This window comes from Podarcis raffonei, chromosome 12 (assembly GCF_027172205.1).
Source record: "Podarcis raffonei isolate rPodRaf1 chromosome 12, rPodRaf1.pri, whole genome shotgun sequence".
Taxonomy (NCBI): Eukaryota; Metazoa; Chordata; class Lepidosauria; order Squamata; family Lacertidae; genus Podarcis; species Podarcis raffonei.
The window spans coordinates 57,657,509-57,675,945 of record NC_070613.1 but is presented as its reverse complement, the minus strand read 5'-3'; the positions used below and the strand labels follow the sequence as shown (position 1 = coordinate 57,675,945).

Here is an 18,437-nt window from a genome sequence, read left to right as displayed (position 1 = left end):
TCCATTAATACAAACCAACACTTGGTACTGGAGCTCATCTGCGTTGGTTTGCCCTATGTGAACTGGCCTTTGTGTTCTTTGAAATTAGGCTGGTTAACCATAGCAGCTCTAAAGACAGAACTTCCCACATTCACATTCACATTGTTCAACTATTTCTACAAGTGCTCATTTATTTAGGACATGCCAGGTACATTTTGCATTTGAGCCTCCCTTCGCTTCCCTCTGGTGTTTCTGACTGTTCTGTCAGACTTTTAAAAAAGAATTCTATTACTGACTTCTGGATAGTTTGGAAGTCCTCTGTACACCTCCACCATAGGTTAAAGAGAAACCACATTATTCAAGATAGGAACCAATTGACCCAAATACATACAAGCCTCTACAGTGGTACCTCGGGTTAAGTACTTAATTCGTTCCGGAGGTCCATTCTTAACCTGAAACTGTTCTTAATCTGAAGCACCATTTTAGTTAATGGGGCCTCCCGCTGCTGCCCGATTTCTGTTCTCATCCTGAAGTGAAGTTCTTAACCTGAGGTACTATTTCTGGGTTAGCGGAGTCTGTAACCTGAAGCATATGTAACTGAAACGTATGTAGGCCGAGGTACCACTGTACTGTAATTATCACACTACTGGTTTCCATGAAATGTTGTGTTTCGTTTGTTCCCAGAACATTGCATTTGAAGAGTGTGAGAATAGTGTGGTGACGTTGTACTGGTGTAACTCCTATTAGCAATAATTAGACAGCAGAAAATAGAACTCTTCTACAGCATATTTTTTCCTCCCACATAGAAATTACCAGCTGGTGGAAAGCTCCATGAGAAACTGAATGAATCAAATTAATGTCCTGGCATAAGCAGATGAAAGCTCACCGTAACCATGGAAGCTGCATCTATTCATTCATCAACCAAGTAACAATCTCTGATCTGGAGATTGTTGACAAGCACCTTCCATCGTAAGTCTGACTCTCCATTGGAATGCGTCGCTGAAATGGGATAATATCTCTTGTTTGCCTGGATGGAAGATGGAGAGAGGTGTGTGTATCTGTGGTAACCTCTAACCTTTGCGTGGCTGGGATGCAGCCTACTGTACACAGGTAGGAGTCAATGCCTGTCGCTTTATCCACTTTTACCTCTGCCCCTGCCCACCAATAGCTCATGGGGGAATATGGCCCCAGGCCTGAAGAAGTTAGCTTCATATAGTTTCATAGCAAATAAGGTTAATCCCAAGTCCATCTGAAGCCATTGCATAGTTTAAAGTGGGATTTTCAATGTCTATTTTTCAAAAGTGCTTTATGAAATTTCCCAGCTACCACAGAAGTTTGAATTCAACTGAACATCATATGGCATCCAGAGTAAGTAAGTAATTGGGGAAGAGTTTGCAACTGTCAAGGATCCCTTTATTAACCCAGTTTTCATGGCCTTCTAACTCAGTCACAAAGTATGCATGCTCAAACTTTCAAGCCAGCATTTTTTAAGAAAATGCTTTGAAAGCATATATTTTCCGTATTCTTAGATGTTGTGAATCTTTATTCCACTCTGCCTAAGTCATGGTTGTACAAAAAAGAGAAGGGATAATTCCAAATTCTTATACTTTCCCATGAGTGGAAGAAGTTGAATTACCTTAAAAGAAATATGCAGTTTAAAATTCCCAGCATGCCCGGCCCTGGCCCTTCAGCTGCCTGTTTCCTGACACCTAGGGAAATGCGACTCATGGATTATTAAAAGCTCAACTGAAACCCAGCACAAACTTTCTTACCCTCAAGTCTTTTGTTCTTTGGAAGACAGTGGGCTCAGTTCTCCTACTTATTTGCATTGCCGTAAATTATCAGTAAATCCAGAATGTAAAATAGTATAATTTGTATAAAATAATTATTTTCAAGTATCATATGTAAAAGCTGGTGGAATTTTCATTATGATCTGAATAGATCAGGCAGAGTATCACTGTTAACTAAGTATCTGATTAATAAATCTCACAGTATACAAGGGATGAGCAACTCTGTTTCTGATTCATATAACATTTGCATGTTTTTACCCATAATTCCATTCCACTCCATTCTTGTATTAACATTACTCTTGCAAATTGACATTAAACCTTTCAAAATACGTATTTACAAGGCACATTCAAAGATGTACACTTTCTTCAATTCCAATGTAGTATTCTGAGATGTTACAATAGCCAAAAATTGCCTTGCACCATTGAAATCAGTGCAAAATCCAGTGGATTTCCTAACTATGCATTAATTTGAGAAGAATGGATCATTTTATTCTCAAAGCCTGAAATCCTCAAGCATCCCTACTTACAAGTCCACACTGCCACATGGATAATCAAGGCCATGACTGCAAGATATGCAAATATTGCAGGCTTCTTTTATGTTGGGAATTCTGTATTTGACAGTCCTAGTGGAATCCAAGGTAGCCACATCTACACTGGAATCCACACTGGGAATTGCGGCAAGAGGAACTGTGAACACAGTTAGAGGAGGAGGAGTTTGGATTTGATATCCCACTTTATCACTACCCTAAGGAGTCTCAAGGGACATGGGTGGCACTGTCGGTTAAACCACAGAGCCTAGGGCTTGCCGATTGGAAGGTCGGTGGTTCGAATCCCACGACGGGGTGAGCTCCCGTTGCTCGGTCCCAGCTCCTGCCCACCTAGCAGTTTGAAAGCATGTCAAAGTGCAAGTAGATGAATAGGTACCGCTCCAGCGGGAAGGTAAATGGCATTTCCGTGCGCTGCTCTGGTGTGCCAGAAGTGGCTTAGTCATGCTGGCCACATGACCCGGAAGCTGTCTGCAGACAAACACCGGCTCCCTCGGCCTGTAGAGTGAGATGAGCGCACAACCCCAGAGTCGTCCGCGACTAGACCTAATGGTCAGGGGTACCTTTACCTTTACCTTTAAGGAGTCTCAAACAATCTCCTTTCCCTTCCTCCCCCACAGCAAACACTCTGTGAGGTGAGTGAGGCTGAGGGACGTCAAAGAAGTGTGACTAGCCCAAGGTCACCCAGCAGCTGCATGTGGAGGAGCAGGGAATCGAACCCGGTTCACCAGATTACGAGTCTTCTGCTCTTAACCACTACACCACACTGGTTAGAGAAAACAAAGAGGCCTACCACCTTCTGTTTCTTGATAGCACATGCTCAACAGGTGTCGCTTCTCCTAGCAGGGAAATGGAACTATTTATGACCTGGAAAAACTCAGCCAGTAGGGCATGATACTCTTCATCTCAGGGTCGTGAGTTTGAGCCCCACATTGGGCAAAAGATTCCTGCATCGTAGAGGGTTGGACTAGAAGACCCTTGTGGTCTCTTCCAACTGTACAATTCTATGAAAGCTATGCTTTGGCGTTTCTGCCTTTTGTGGAGCTGCTTGGAGGCAGAGAGTATCTGTTAGAAAGACAAAGATGGTACAAAATCTCAAAAGGCTATGGCTATAGAATGGATTTTATCCCAATGAATTGGGGGGGGCATAATAAACACAGACCAAAGAGCCCCACCTGTACCATACCAGTGCACCACTCCCCAACTGACAATTAATATGGAAGGACTTACTGTCCCGAGTAAGAATTAGAGGCTGCTAGGAAGCAGATTCAGAAGCCAGAAGAGCATGCTCCATACAAAATAAAGGAGGGGGTTCATTTAAGAAAGTACGTAGATAATGAAATCATACGGATAATAGGATGAAAGAAAAGCATATGGCAGAACTCCCCTTAGAGTTAACTGAATTAACAATCAATTACAGAAGAGAATATCTGAGTAAACAAAAAAGAAAACCTAGTTCATCCCAAGTCCAGAGCTTTCATATCTGTATCACTGTGCAACTTGATAATGCCTCTTCTACCATGCAAGTTAGGGATGGCTGAATCTGTCAATTTCACTTTCTCATTTTTCCAATCTTCAGTTCTCCAGATTTCCAGCTCGCAATTTCCCAGAAGTCCTTTATTAACATTGTAATGTGATTTTATCCCAATGCACACATTTGTTTGTGCTATTTTGTGTGTGTAATTTATCAATATATCCTCTTCTACTATCAATATATCCTCTCCTACTATCCTTAACATTCCCACAGTTTTTAAATACAGGCCTTTTGTTTTATTATTACCTGACATTTTCAGAAGGCAAAGTTAAAATTCTTTGGTTTTTAAACACAGTTTTTGTGCTTCTTTGTCAAGTGTAGGCTTCCAAGCTAAATTTTTGTCCAATTACAAAAATAAAAGCAGATTTGAATTCCTGATACCCTAAACACATTTTTAAGACCCCTCACTAAAGAAATGTGCAAAAATTAAGTTTTGTACCCTAAAATTGACACACCCTAGTCAGACACCCTAGTCAGATACCTCCTGCTGTGTAGCTGCCCCACCCTGATGGCACAACTAGAATGCAGCTGTGTTAGAAGCAGACAGAACTGGTACAGAAATCTCACTGGAGTTTCTGGCACATTGCAACTTGGTTCTTATAGTCCATAACCTGTGAAACTATTTAGCTTAGGCCAGTGAACGGAATCTATTTTCCATTGTCTACCAAGGAAGCTTTGCATGTCAGCCATCAAAACCCTGCATGCTGCCAATAATTCTGAGGATTTTTTTGGTTGACACGCTCTGTACATAGAGCTTGTTGGTCCTGAGCCTTGCAGAGGAAGACTAGTAGTAGAGGCAAGAAATCAATCTTTCCAAGAAACTTGTCCTTCACAGCAGACTTCCTCATTGAGGAACCCCCAATAAGTTTCCAGGGACCCCCACAGTATGCTCTGTAATCCATTTTGAAACCACAGTTTTAAATATTCAAAACCTCTGTCACAGGCTGCTCACAAATGGTTTAAAGTAACCTTCCTTAAGTCTGCCAGAAAATTGTTCCAGTTATCCCAGTTAACTTCCTATCAAGCAGTGCTTTGTTTTAACAATGTTTCATTTTCCTTTGCAGCCAGTTGTCACACAACACAACCTGTTTGGAGCACCTTTATTAATCTACATTTTGAACTCCTTACAGCAGCACATGCAACACGTGTTAAGTATGACGCCATCAGGCACGGACGCAACAATGAAAGATTCACCTTTACTATGCTTGAGCACATAATTTTTCACAACCCAAGCACATAGTTTATTGAGCATCAATGGTTTGTTATGGAGTGAGCTCAGCAAATGCAATATGGAATTAATTCCCTTTAAAAAAATACTTCCCTGAGATTGCTTCGGAAATGGTTATTCAGAATAACACACACACCACAAAAACTCCAAGAAAGGGATTGAAGATTTGCCAGAAACTGATCCAAACTACAGAATACTAAAACAAGAATAAAAGCTCCAGCAGATTTAATAATTTTGATGTTAAATAAATATAAATGAAATTGAAAATAGTTTTTTTCCAAACACAGAAGTATTTAGCACCTGTTCTGAAACCCTCTCATGTTATGAGATGTTCGTGCTTAATAACACCAACATATACAGAGTTATAGATGCAATTTCACCCACTGCATCCTTTCAGTAGTAACTTCTGTTATTCATGAGCATAGTTTTATTTGCCACACATATTAAATTTTCCCAAAAACATCCATGTAGCGTGGGAGCTCAGCTCTTCCTGTTTTCACTGAAGTATGATGTAATAGCACTATGAAATACTTACGTTCTACGAAGTAAGAGCTGGCATCAATCTTCCAGATAATCTGACCTCGGTGAGAGCCATTTACCCCGCGATTTTTGTAGTCTAGGAAATTTTCAGACAACACCTCATCTGCAAAATTAACAAAAGAGAGCCAGTGAAATCAGAGCGAAGGAAAGGGCTGAAAACACAGCTTGTTTTTTTTAAATAATTTATCACTGAAAGGCAGGAAAGTGTCCTATCTCTCACCAGCAAACCCTCCATGATACTCCTCCATTTTTTAAAAAAGCCCCAAACCTTCCACATATAAACGTAGACATCAGAGTAAAGGGGTCTAGCCTAGCCTTTTCCTAACCCCGGTGCAGTAGTTTTCCATGGCCTGGTTTGTATAACATAGTAAACCAAAATATACCTGGGAAAAGTAAAGTGATTGCAAGCTCCTCTCCAGGTATCTGCACATTTGTGTAGTTTGGTTTATCGTGTTGGATGAACCAGGCCCATGTGGAGTATACCATCATGTGAGCCATCAGCTATGGTATGAAGCTGTGCAATCAAGAAAAAAGCAGATTTACTTCCTTATCTTCTGTTTGTAACAATGTAAAAAGATCTCAGGATCTTTTAACTTGTTTGGGTCCACAGCATCCCTCTGTAGAAGCACAGGTTCCCTTTCTCCATTGTGGGAGATTGTGAAGTTTTGTTGTTGTTTTTATTATGTATTTTGTGTTTTTATCTTGTATTTTTATGCTGTGAACCACCCTGAGATATTTGGATGAAGGGTGGTATAGAAGAAGAAGGAGGAGGAGGAGGAGGAGGAAAAGGAAAAGGAAAAGAAGAACTTTGTGGTCCCCATTACATTCCAGTCAATTATCTAAAGTTTTAACACTCTCCACAGATTGTTCCATTGATTTCAGGAAAGCTACATGATGAACAAGGTTCTGCCCCCAAGGGAAGCTGGGAGTTCCCTCAGAACAATCAGCAACTATCATTTTGCTATATAGCAGACATATGCTCCAGTGAACTTTAAACCTGCCATATTTCCAGAGCTAGTGTTAGCAAGACAGGTATTGAATCTTGCCCACACAAAATAATTTTTGAAGAGAAAATTTCTATCTCTGAGAGAAACAAGATACCTTCTGGTAGGGAAAAATAATAGCTACTGGTGTCGTGAAAAATGCATGGACCCACAGCTTAGGGATACCAGTGTGGTTATAGATACATTTAAAATCAGGAGGGAAATGATTCATTGTGGTTTTCTAATCTTTTTGTAAATGCTAACCTCTACAAAGATGTAGTAATGAACATACAACACCACACTTTTATCCTTCCTCTGGCAAGAAAACAATTAACTGGTTTGGGGGAATGTGAAGCATGAACTTCTGAGGGGGGTGGCGATCATAGATCATTAATTAATGTTTCTATTCCACTCTTCCTCCATGGACCTTAGGACATTTTAATTGAGATTGATTCGGCAGAGAGAGGATGGCAGTCACAAGGTCACGTATTGTGCACCATAGCCGCTTCTAGTCCAGCAACTAAAATATGGTGCTGAGGATGATGAGGAAGGCAAAATAGTCAACGGCATTAGATCTAATTGAGCCAAAAGAACCAAGAGCTTTTTACAATCTGCTTTTCTCCAGTATAAACACTGACAGAGACTTTGGAAGAACCTTTTGCCTATCATGCACTTCAGCTACTCACTGACTCGTGATTTACTAAAGAAGGGCATGTGAGTCCCTAAGACTGGGAGTTAAGCTTCACTTTGCTTGCCAATTGCTTTCTCTTACTAAGGATTGTCTTTTTGAATAAAAGTAAAGGATGAAGGGTGCAAAATTCAGTTTGTCCTAGAAGAGTTCATGGTGTTATCTTTCCTATCAACAATAACTTAAGAGAGTGACTTTATCCCACCACCAATGATGACTCATAATTCAGTCTGCTCTTTCTCTTTATTTTAAAATGAGAATGTAGCCAGAAAATGTTGCCCCAGACCAAACTGATCCCCAGTCAGGAGCATCTTTGGTACACCCCTCCATTTGTTCAGCGTTTGAAGACCTATTTTAAAATAAGCAAACAAACAAGCAAATAAGTGCATTTGTAGCAAATTTCACAGCTTTGATGCATGATTTGCATCAATGATTTATCCCACTCATATCAGCCACAATCCCTCACACACAAACTGTTGAATGGGCACCAGTGTTGAAAGTGTACACATGAATTAAGCAATCCTGGCTACACAGATCAGTGCTGCCAGCTTGACAAGTTAAGATGAACTGACATGTGTCGTGCCAGCTTCTGACTTGTTTTGCACAGGAAGCAAAAAGGTGTCCCCTGGTTCTGACCTTGAGTTCTTTTTGATTAAATGAAGCAGCTGGAGGCCTTCAATGATTATGCGCGCAGTCTTTGGAAATAGATGCCCTAATGCTCCAGTCCAGAGCAGAATTATATGCAGAAAAAAGATTTCCACATTTGGATCTTCTGGGTATGCTTTACTGCACATGTGTTTACTTAAACACTTGTGGGAGCAGGTGGCGCTGTGGTCTAAACCACTGAGCCTCTGAGGGCTTGCCGATCAGAAGGTCGGCAGTTCGAATCCCCGTGATGGGGTGAGCTCCCATTGCTCTGTCCCAGCTCCTGCCAACCTAGCAGTTTGAAAGCATACCAATGCAAATAGATAAATAGGTACCACTGTGGCAGGAAGGTAAATGGCATTTCTGTGTGCTCTGGCACTTGTCATGGTGTTCCATTGTGCCAGAAGCAGTATAGTCATGCTGGCCACATGACCCAGAAAGCTGCCTGTGAACAAACACCAGCTCCCTCAGCCTGAAGCAAGATGAGTGCCGCACCCCATAGTCAAGTTTGACTGGACTTAACCATCAAAGGCTCCTTGTCCTTAACCTTTTTTTACGTTTATTTAAACACTGTGGGTGTTTGTTTCAACCTTTTTACTGAATTGTTTTACGGCATATTTTAATTATGTGTGTTTAAATTCATAAATCACTTAAAAGTCACTTTGCCAATTAAGTGGTATATCACCACCACCACCATCATCATCATCATCATTACTATGCAAATAACAATAACATGCAAAGCCTTCACTTATCTGTTATATGGTGATGGAAAGAATCAGACCCAGCTTCTAGTAACACTTCATATGACACTCCACTGTCAACCCTCCAAGATTGTGTGTCCAGCCATGTGCTATTCCCACTATTTTCTGGGCTGAGGTACATTAATTTTTCTACTCCCAATCATAAGCCAATAAGCCAAAAACATCCCACAAATCTTTATCTATATGTATGCTTTATCTATATGGAGGCTGAACACAGGCATAAGGAATGAAGGTAATGCTACACATCAGTAGTTTTCAAACTGTGTTTCAGAGAAACTCTGGAAACTTCCTTGGAAGTTTCTCAGGAGTAACTCAGTGAGAAAATTACTAATAGCAGACAAGCTTCTATAAAAGTCAGTAACCCCCTGCATACATGAACTGCATGAAGGCACCGTTATACATTTAGAAAGGAGCAAGGCACAAGAGTACCAATTGCATAGAAGCCTGTGCACAACTAGCTGCTTCCAGACTTCTTCACTGCAGACAGACCATGACAACCTATGGTTGTCTGAGGGTGGGGGCCAAAAGCATGCCTGATGCCCAGGGCTGTGGCCAATAGTGCAGCCCAACTTCCCAGAAATCACATTATGTCCCTTGACATGATTCACGCATGAAAGGGGCTAGGTTGAGTACCAGAACCAAGGCTGGCCCACCACGAAGCGGAAAGAGGTGAAATCCCAAGGGGCAGCCCACCCCTACCACTAGACAAACCAGGAGAAGCGGTGACAGCAGCTTCCAGTGAGCTCTTGTGAGATCTTGCCATCATCACTGCTTCTTCTAACTTCTCTGGAGTTGCTGTGGGTGCCACCCACCCCACCCCAACGCTGGAGAAGTGGCTTCCAGCTTCCTGTGAGATCTTGCTGGAACCCAAAAGATGCAGCTATGCAACCCCAGTGAGTAAGGCTTTCCCGTTTTGCCTCAGGCAGAGAAACGGGATGGGCCTCCCCTAGTCACAACCAACCTTCTCCTACAATGGGCAGCCATACTGAGGACGCTGGATACGTTCCAGTGCCCACTCTCAGATCAAGTGGAAGAATGGCAAGCCCAATAGGTCTGGCTATCCTGCATGTGAGCCAAAGATGCACTTCCGAGCATACTTCCGAGATCCTCTGAAATGCACAGTTGTTCCAAGGCAGGCATGCTCATGTGGGAAGGCTAGTCAAAAATTGCAGTTATATACCAGAGCTATAGGACAGTATATGCTGTACCCCTACACACAACACATGCAGCTTGGTTCAAATCTATTCTTTTTTTCATGTGCTTTGATTGTGAATCAATGGACTTGGAATCAAATCCTCATGCAAGGAATAAACTAAAGCAGTCAGAAAGTCAGGATAAACTCAGAAGTATATTGAGAGAAACTTCACTAATTAGAGTCTTGCTGGAATTACACATAGCATTAGAGATTTTTTTGCCTTTTAGGAGGGGAAATAAAATTAAAGGCAAAAGAGAAAAGAAAGAAGCATGTGGCTTTTAAAGCAGAGTTTCAGCTAATTAGGTCAAAAATATTTTTGATATAAACTTAAAAGAAATGGTTGAATAATAAAGAAGAAGAACAAATACAGCCTAGAAATTGGACCCTAGAGGTTTTGTGCATAATGAACTTTTATCAGACAACTTTTTAAAATGTTTTGGTTTTCCCAGAAGGATAGTGAAGAAGAAAGCCTAATGTATATCAATAAGCACTGTGCAATATTACCCTCACATGCAATCAAGGACTCAGGCAATGAAAGGATAGCCTATGTTCTGGACTTCATGTAAAGGCCTTTGTGACCCAAGTTAAATTATCTGAGTATATTTAGGTAGAGTGGAACTTAAAACAACAGCTGGAATTTGGGAATTTTTTTTGTTCTGCCCAACAGAACCAGCTACTATTTTGAGCATTATGGCAAAGCAGAATAATTGCTTAGCCCTTTCCCTTTAGATTCAAAATCTTCTCATTTAAATAAAACAAAGGCAGAACAGCGAATGGGGATTCAGTCTGTGCTGGATGGTGTAGCACTCCCTCAAATACACAGGCTCGCAGTTTAGGTGTACTTGTGAATTCAGTCCTGAGTTTGGATGTCCAGGTCTCTGTGGTGGCCAGGAGCGTGTTTGCAGTTAAAGTTAGTTCACCAGCTGCACCTGTTCCTTGAGATGTCTGATTTGGCCACAGTGACACACGCCTTAGTTACACCCTGCTTAATGTAATTCACTCTACATGGGGCTGCGTTTGAAAAGTGCTCAGAAACGTCAACGGGCTAAACTGTTGATTGGGGCTGGTTACTGGCCTACAATATTGGGGCTGGTTTTTGGTTACAGCTGCTACAACAGCTTCACTGGCTATTGGTCTGTTTCCATGCACAATTCAAAGTGCTGGTTATGACCTACAAAGGCCAACATGGCCTAGGTCCAAGCTATCTGAAAGACCATATTCCCTCATAGGAACCTGCCCAGGTTTTGAGATCTTCAAGGGAGGCCCTTCTCTTGGTCTTACCACCTCCTAGGCCCATTTGGTGCTGTTGCAGGAGAGGGTCTTCTCAGGAGCTGCTCCCATCCTGCCCTGGAGAAACCTGACTGGCTTGCTCCCTGTTGTCCTTCTGCTGGCAGGTGAAGACCTTGTTCCAACAAGCTATTGAGAATTGACTGCTTTTAATGAAAGGGTTGGTGCCATGCTGTTTTATTGTGATTATTGGTATGTGTTAAATAAATTTCATATATGTTTATTGTTCTCTCTCAGTGTTTAACTTTAATGAGTGATTTTTCTATATTCTTTGCAGTGCTTGTTTTTAGATTTAAGCAACCTGTCAGGGAAAAGGGAGGGTATAAATTAATAATAAAAAATATAATAGTAACAAATATTAAATATTACTTTATTTATACCCTGCCTGTATTGAAAAAAGACAGGCCTCATATTTCACCAGGAGTGGGAAGGATATATTGCAATATTGTTAGAAGGATTTCAATAAGTGAATGAGAAACACTCTCCACTTGTTCTCTGGATCAAATAAACTGGCAAGTTTCACTATTGTTTGCAGTTTCCAAGATATCATGCCATTGATTATCCCTCAGTTCTTTCAAGTAAGAAGAGACTTTAGAGCCTAACACACGTCAGTCCAGAGTCCACACTCACTCTTGAGCAAACTTGCCTAGATGCAGCAGCTAGCAGTAAGAAAATGTGCTGCAGGCTGACTCACTAACTCTTCTGGGGATGCATAAAGGAATGCTGACAGCGTCACACTGATATCAGAGACCCAGAGTTAAAGGCACAAAAAGACAAATCACAATGGCAATCTACACTTCAAACATTTCCCCCTGTTTTGAAGAAGGTTGTGGTGCCATGTAACAAAAGACAAGGCAAGGAAGCACTCTATGAGGCAACCATCCCACATTCAGCAATGGGTACTGGTTTCTATATGCTTTATCTTACATACTGTGTCTTATCCTGCAATAAACTCAGGGCCAACTTGCACAATATCCTTCCTAACAACAGAATATGTGACAGCAAGCTTTCAGCTACTATAATGCGCTGCACTGGCTGCCTTGAAAGCAGTTTGAAAACTTCAGTTGGTCCAAATTGCAGCTGAGTTACTTGCCTAAGCCAGAGGCAGTCAATGTAGTCACCTCTGGGTATTGCTGGGCTACAACTCTCCATCCCTGGTCATCAGCTATGCTGGCTAGAGCTGATGGGAGTTGCAGTCTGACAACATATGGAGGGCACCACTTAGACTACCCCTGTCCAGTGCTTAGTGCTTAGACACTAGTGCTTAGAGAGTTAAACCGACTGCTGATTTGTTTCTGAGCTGAATTTAAATGTGCTGATTTTGATCTTTAAATCCCTACACACACAGTCTGGGATCAGAATTGCTTCTAGTACTCTTCCTCCCATCTGGCAATCACTTTACAATATTTTCAGCACCAAGGAAACACCTTTATTCACACCCTCTCTGTGACTAAAATATTGATATTGATCCACTGGAAAGATAAATTTGTGGTGCCCTTTAATCAATGGATAGAAGATATGACAACTCTTGCAAAATACAGACAGCTTATAGACACAGATGGTGTATACCAAATATAATGACATTTGGAATGCATTTATAAAGACTATAGTACAATATATCAATATATAAATAAATGTATATGTAGTAGAATAATAATTTCACTTTTATAGTTTTGTATGGGACAAGTATTATAGAGTCTTTCTTTCTTTCTCTTTCTTTTTCTCTTTTGTATTTTTATACACTATTTAAGAAAAGGGGGGAGGAAATGGCCAAAGTTGTTGAGCTTTTTGGGGGGAGGAATGCCCAGAGCTTTTGGGGTGAATTGTAGAAAATCCCATTCTTGTAGCATTGCTAGGTCTCTGATAGCCCTTGTTTGGTTAGGTATTGTTTGGAATTAGTTTTAAAGAGTTTTCCTTACTATATGTAAAAGAGGTATTGAATTTTTGCATTATTAAGCCACCTTGAGGACTGAGGAGTGAATGGAAATGTGGGATATTTATAATATTTATAAAAATATTTGTATACCACTATGTCATAAAGAGATATCAAATCTGTTTACAGCAATAAAATCATAAAATACAAAACATTAACAAAAGTTAAAAAGAGAAGGCAACCATTGTGGAAGGATGCCTTCTTAAGGATGTCTGCACCAGCCTAGCAGGATAGAAAGTTTTCAGCAGGCATTTAAAAGTTGGCACCAAAGGTGCCTGCTAAATCTCTGTATAAGCAAGCAAGTGACCTCGGAATAGCAGCAGTCTGGAGATTTCTCAAAACGGCTGCAGAGTTAACTCCTCACCCAACCCTCTGCACTAGCAGGAAGGAAACAAACTCCACCATTTTACCATGCCACAGGATTTATTCTCATTCTTTCTGTTTACTATGATTTAGCCCAATTAGGACAAGGAGCCACAGATATTTTCTCCTTACATGCCTAAGTGCTAAGAAGGATCTCTAGACCTCACTGACCTCCAGAAGAACAGAACCTGTTCCCCACTTCTGGTTTGGAAAAGAGGAAGCAGGTAGATTAATCCCAAACGCTGTAGTATTTGACTTTAACTTTGTGAAGGACTGCCAGGGACTACCACCCACCACTGTCCCCTGTGCTTCCCTCCTGTATGGATGCAAGATCGGGACTCTGGTAAACAGGCCCTGCTGGTAGAGAATGGCTGTGAGACAAGCCTGTAGCCAGACAAGACATACTACTGCTCTTCCCTGCAGTGGGGCCTGACAAGACACAGCTGTAGACAGTGAGACTTCAGGGTTCCTTATAATTGTGGAGGAAGAGAGGGCTTGACAGGAGATTCAGGAAAGTCAAAGCCAGCAAGGAGGTGGTGATGGAAAGAAGCTGGATGGGCTGGCAGGTCACAGGGCAAGGCCTCAGGTAACACCTCCCTGGTGCCTCGCCAAGGAACTGCCAGGATGTGTTCAGTGTGGACATCAGAGTGTGATACAACACCCTGTCACAAATAAGCAACTGTGAATTGAACATTGCAGTGCACATGGCTGTTTGTGCAAAAGAAGAGAAGGGCAGTGGCACAGGGGAGCCCAACAAAGCATTTGCAGCCTTTTATTGCTCTTTTTATAGCATTTGAAATTCTCCTTAAAACACAGTGTGCTTGTCTTACAATTCATTCTTATAAGGCCACACTTACTTCCATTTTACAGGTGAGGAAGCAGATCTTGAAAGACCATAATGCAGTGCTTTTTTCTGGGGGGTACACAGGGGTACGCATACCCCTAAACATTTTGTGAATCTAAGTTTGACCTCATTGAGGGGCAGTATTTCAGTAGGAGTAGGAAAATGAGAGTACCCCTAAACATTTTTTTTGGGGGGGGGGACTTCCATAATGTATGTATTTGGCTTCACATTTGAACCCATCTTATCAAGCCCGCCTTAGTCACTGACATATGTTGGCTCTTCAAAGAAAATCACTATTAATATGGCATGAAGGACAGCATATTTAAGTAAGTCCCATTGAATTCCATGGGATTCAAATACGCATGCTTATTTGGTAATTAGAACAAGTCATTCACTCATCAGTTTGAAGGGTGCCCTACAGGAGTTCAATAGACCTCCTGTTGTGGCCAACTTTGTTTTGCAGGTCTGGTAGGTGTGGGGGTGGAGTACTTCAAAACACATGGGGGTGTGAGTTAGGTTTAGCTTGGTGAGTCAAAAAACTGTGCTGGCCCACTTTAGATACACTTCATATTTGCAAATATTTTTTTTTTAAATCCTAAGGGTGGGACTGACTTACCAATGAGATACATGCCGATCCAATCCCCAGCATCCACTTCTTCTTTTATATCCCAGTAAATCACGAGGTCCTGCGAATGTCCTATGGAATAATAGGAGCTGCTGACCATGAGTGTAGACCGGCTATCGGAGGTGACCAAGTCTGTGTCACTGGTAGAGCGTGGAATAGTGACTGCCTCATGGGGACCATTCCCAATGTCCATGTTGTGGAACTGGTCTGGGTTGTAGCTGTACCTCAGAGGTTCTTTGCACCGGCGCCGATTCTGTGCGTTCCTAGATGGCGATGCCATGGCAGCCAGGCCAAGGAACCTGTTCTGATACAGATTCTGTCAAAAGGAAAGAGGGGAGTCACTGACAAGCACAATCCATTTTTTGTTGAATCCAATATATTAACATTTTAGAAAATAAAAATGAGGAAGTGACCAAACCTCCATGCATGACTGCAACATAGCAGAAACCACCTCACAAAATACAGCTTACATCCTTAATTTTGCTTACATCCTTAATGCACACTGCAGATAGCTACATTACATAATTGGTAACCATTTGTCATTAGCTGGTTATAATTAAGACTGTTACTTATATTGCCCATCTCTTTTGAATCTGAATTAATGAAACACAGGATTTTCATCAGCAAAATAACATTCCATTTAATTCTTTTATTTGGCCCATAACCAGCCTTTGGCAGCTAAACTAGTGCCTTAGTCTGTCTCCTTTTGCAGTCATCTTTCCTTTTATTGCCTGGCCCAACTGCACCATCTGTTTCTGCAAAGTGATGCAGAGTCACCTTCATATAAATTACTGGTGTTTGCCAGCTGAGCTCTTTTCCTGGGCTTGGTATTCCTAGGCTGCAGTTATATTGATGGTTAAAAAAATTGTGCTCCATATTAATACTGTGCCAGAGGTAAGCGTATCAGCTGAATCCTTATTGCGCTCAAATGCTGAGCTACAGTACCTTGCCACAGTTGGCTCTGCACCATCTGCTCCTGTGTAGCAGCCACGAAGCACCATCGCAGATGGGAGGGAGGGAAACAGAATGGGTGCCAGGGCAACAAGGCTTGGAGACTCCTTTGCAAAGAGGTTGCCTGGAATTACTTTGTATTGCAGCTGCTCTCCACAGCAAGCTGCTTATGTGCAGCAGGCACCCCATATTTCGGCCATGTGGCTTGTTTTCAGACCACAGCAAAAGATTCCAGTTAGTGGCACAGCAGTAATGTGAAGGAAACTAAATGATGGCAGAGCAACTGCATAGCAGCACTTGCGGACAAACACTGCACACAAACAAACTGCTCAGTAGTCTCCAGGAGAATGCAGCTTCATGTGGCCTCCACATTTTGCCAACAAGTCAATGAAACTCAAAACGAACAGACTCACTCCATCCCTCCCTTTCCATGGTTCCTCTCATTTCATGATTGTTGTTGGCTCAGTAGTGACCAATGTGATGGGACAGTGCATCAGATCTGCCCTCCCAATGCCACCATCATTACAGCTTACCTGGGCAGTGCTGGGGCAGGGTCAGAGCTGCATGGACACACTGGCAGAGCTACCTGCTGGTGCACCACACAGCTCACTACTGCCCTGAGCCATCCCAGTACTGCCCAGGTAAGCTGGGGCAGCACCAACGTTTGGAGGGTAGCTCCATTGCTATTGCACACCATACTGGCCACTACTGAGCTGGGCAGATGCCAATTTAAGTTTACAATAGGCCACACATCTGTGGCTGTCCCATAGTTCTCAGTGCTTATTAACACACTCTTCTTCCTTGTTTGGGTCTTAAACCCTTGTCCCAAGGTCCCTGTGTGTGTCCTCTTTGTAGGTCTCATGCCCAGGCAGCTACTGGGCCATTGTGTTGCACGGTCTCTCCTTCTCTTTGCATGTTGCATGTGAGCAGCATAAGAGGATAGGCTCGCAGAATGGGGGAGCTATGGTGTCATTTTGCGCGTTGTGTGTTGTAACATAAGGAGATGTGCTGCATGTGTGTTCCCACTGCTGTGAGTTTCGTGGTTCCCTCTCACTGTGGGCAGTATCACTGGCACAGTCTTTCACTGGTGGGCTTTGAATGTTTCTATGGAAATTAAAAGACGCCTGCTTCTTGGGAGAAGGGCAATGACAGGCCTAGACAGCATCTTGAGAAGTAGAGACGTCACCTTGCCAACAAAGGTCCGTATAGTTAAAGCCATGGTTTTCCCAGTAGTGATGTATGGAAGTGAGAGCTGGACCATAAAGAAGGCTGATCGCTGAAGAATGGATGCTTTTGAATTCTGGTGCTGGAGGAGACTCTTGAGAGTCCCATGGACTGCAAGGAGATCAAACCTCTCCATTCTGAAGGAAATCAGCCCTGAGTGCTCACTGGAAGGACAGATCATGAAGCTGAGGCTCCAGTACTTTGGCCACCTCATGAGAAGAGAAGACTCCCTGGAGAAGACACTGATGCTGGGAAAGATGGAGGGCACAAGGAGAAGGGGGCGACAGAGGACGAGATGGTTGGATAGTGTTTTCGAGGTTACCAGCATGAGTTTGACCAAACTGAGGGAGGTAGTGGAGGACAGAGGTGCCTGGCGTGCTCTGGTCCATGGGGTCACGAAGAGTCGGACACGACTAAACGACTAAACAACAACAACAACATGGATATGTGGGGTGTCTGCCATTTTACTGCCATTTTGGGACTTCCTGAACCATCTATTTCCCCTCCCACAAGGCAAAGCATGTATAGGATAGCATGCACTGTTCTGCTAGCATAGTGATAGCATATCTCTCCCATAACCCCACTGTGTAATTGGTGCACAGGATCACCCTGCCCAATGCTGCAGAAATTCTTACACATAATTAGAATGCTGGGCTTGGACTACACTTGAAAATGTTGTATAAAATACTAAATCTTATTGTTTGTCAGGAAAATAAATATTTAAATATTATCATGCTTTGACACATAGAGGACATGCTAATGCCTCAATACGTTTTTGTAGATCTTTCTTAAAATGAGTTCAATCCAGTGTGTCCCACTTTAAAGTAAATTGTAACCCAACTATCAAACCCAGCCAATATCCAATCTATTTGTGGCAGTCAAATGATGATGCCCATAATGAAACTTTGTACATATTTTTCAATTAGAGCACAGCATAGCACAAGAGACAAAAAGAAAAAGTATTTCTCAGTTGAACAGGAAAGACTGAACCCAATGTGCTTTGACTATATTTTGGCTTTAGGCGCAATCCGCGGAATATAACCCTCACGTAAGTTTCAGGCCTACTGTATATGTTCATGTCTTGGGGAGTGGGAGAAAATTGGCACACCTGTCCCCGTCTATATGAGAAGAGCTGCATAAGTGTCCCCTAGTCGTTCCGCCAGGTACATAAATCAAGAAGTGCTGAGAGAATGCATATATAAACTCAACATTTCTGAGCTCATTAACATCTTATGAGGTACGTGCTTTTTCTGAGACAGAAAATGCCAGTTGCTTTTAAACATAGGTCCAGGACAATACTGTTTCACTATGTTCTTTCCACT

General features: G+C 42.2%; 1 protein-coding gene across 7 annotated transcripts in view; it reads right to left on the bottom strand.

Annotated features, from left to right (window-relative positions):
• Positions 1-18,437, bottom strand: part of HECW1 (HECT, C2 and WW domain containing E3 ubiquitin protein ligase 1) — a 180,114-nt gene that overhangs the window by 98,777 nt on the left and 62,900 nt on the right. For all 7 annotated transcript variants that reach the window (XM_053409587.1, XM_053409585.1, XM_053409588.1 and 4 more), the window contains 2 exons: positions 14,932-15,256; positions 5,612-5,719 (listed from right to left, as the gene is read on the bottom strand). In XM_053409587.1, the coding sequence (XP_053265562.1) occupies positions 5,612-5,719; positions 14,932-15,256 (433 nt within the window). The remainder of the gene's footprint in view (positions 1-5,611; positions 5,720-14,931; positions 15,257-18,437) is intronic.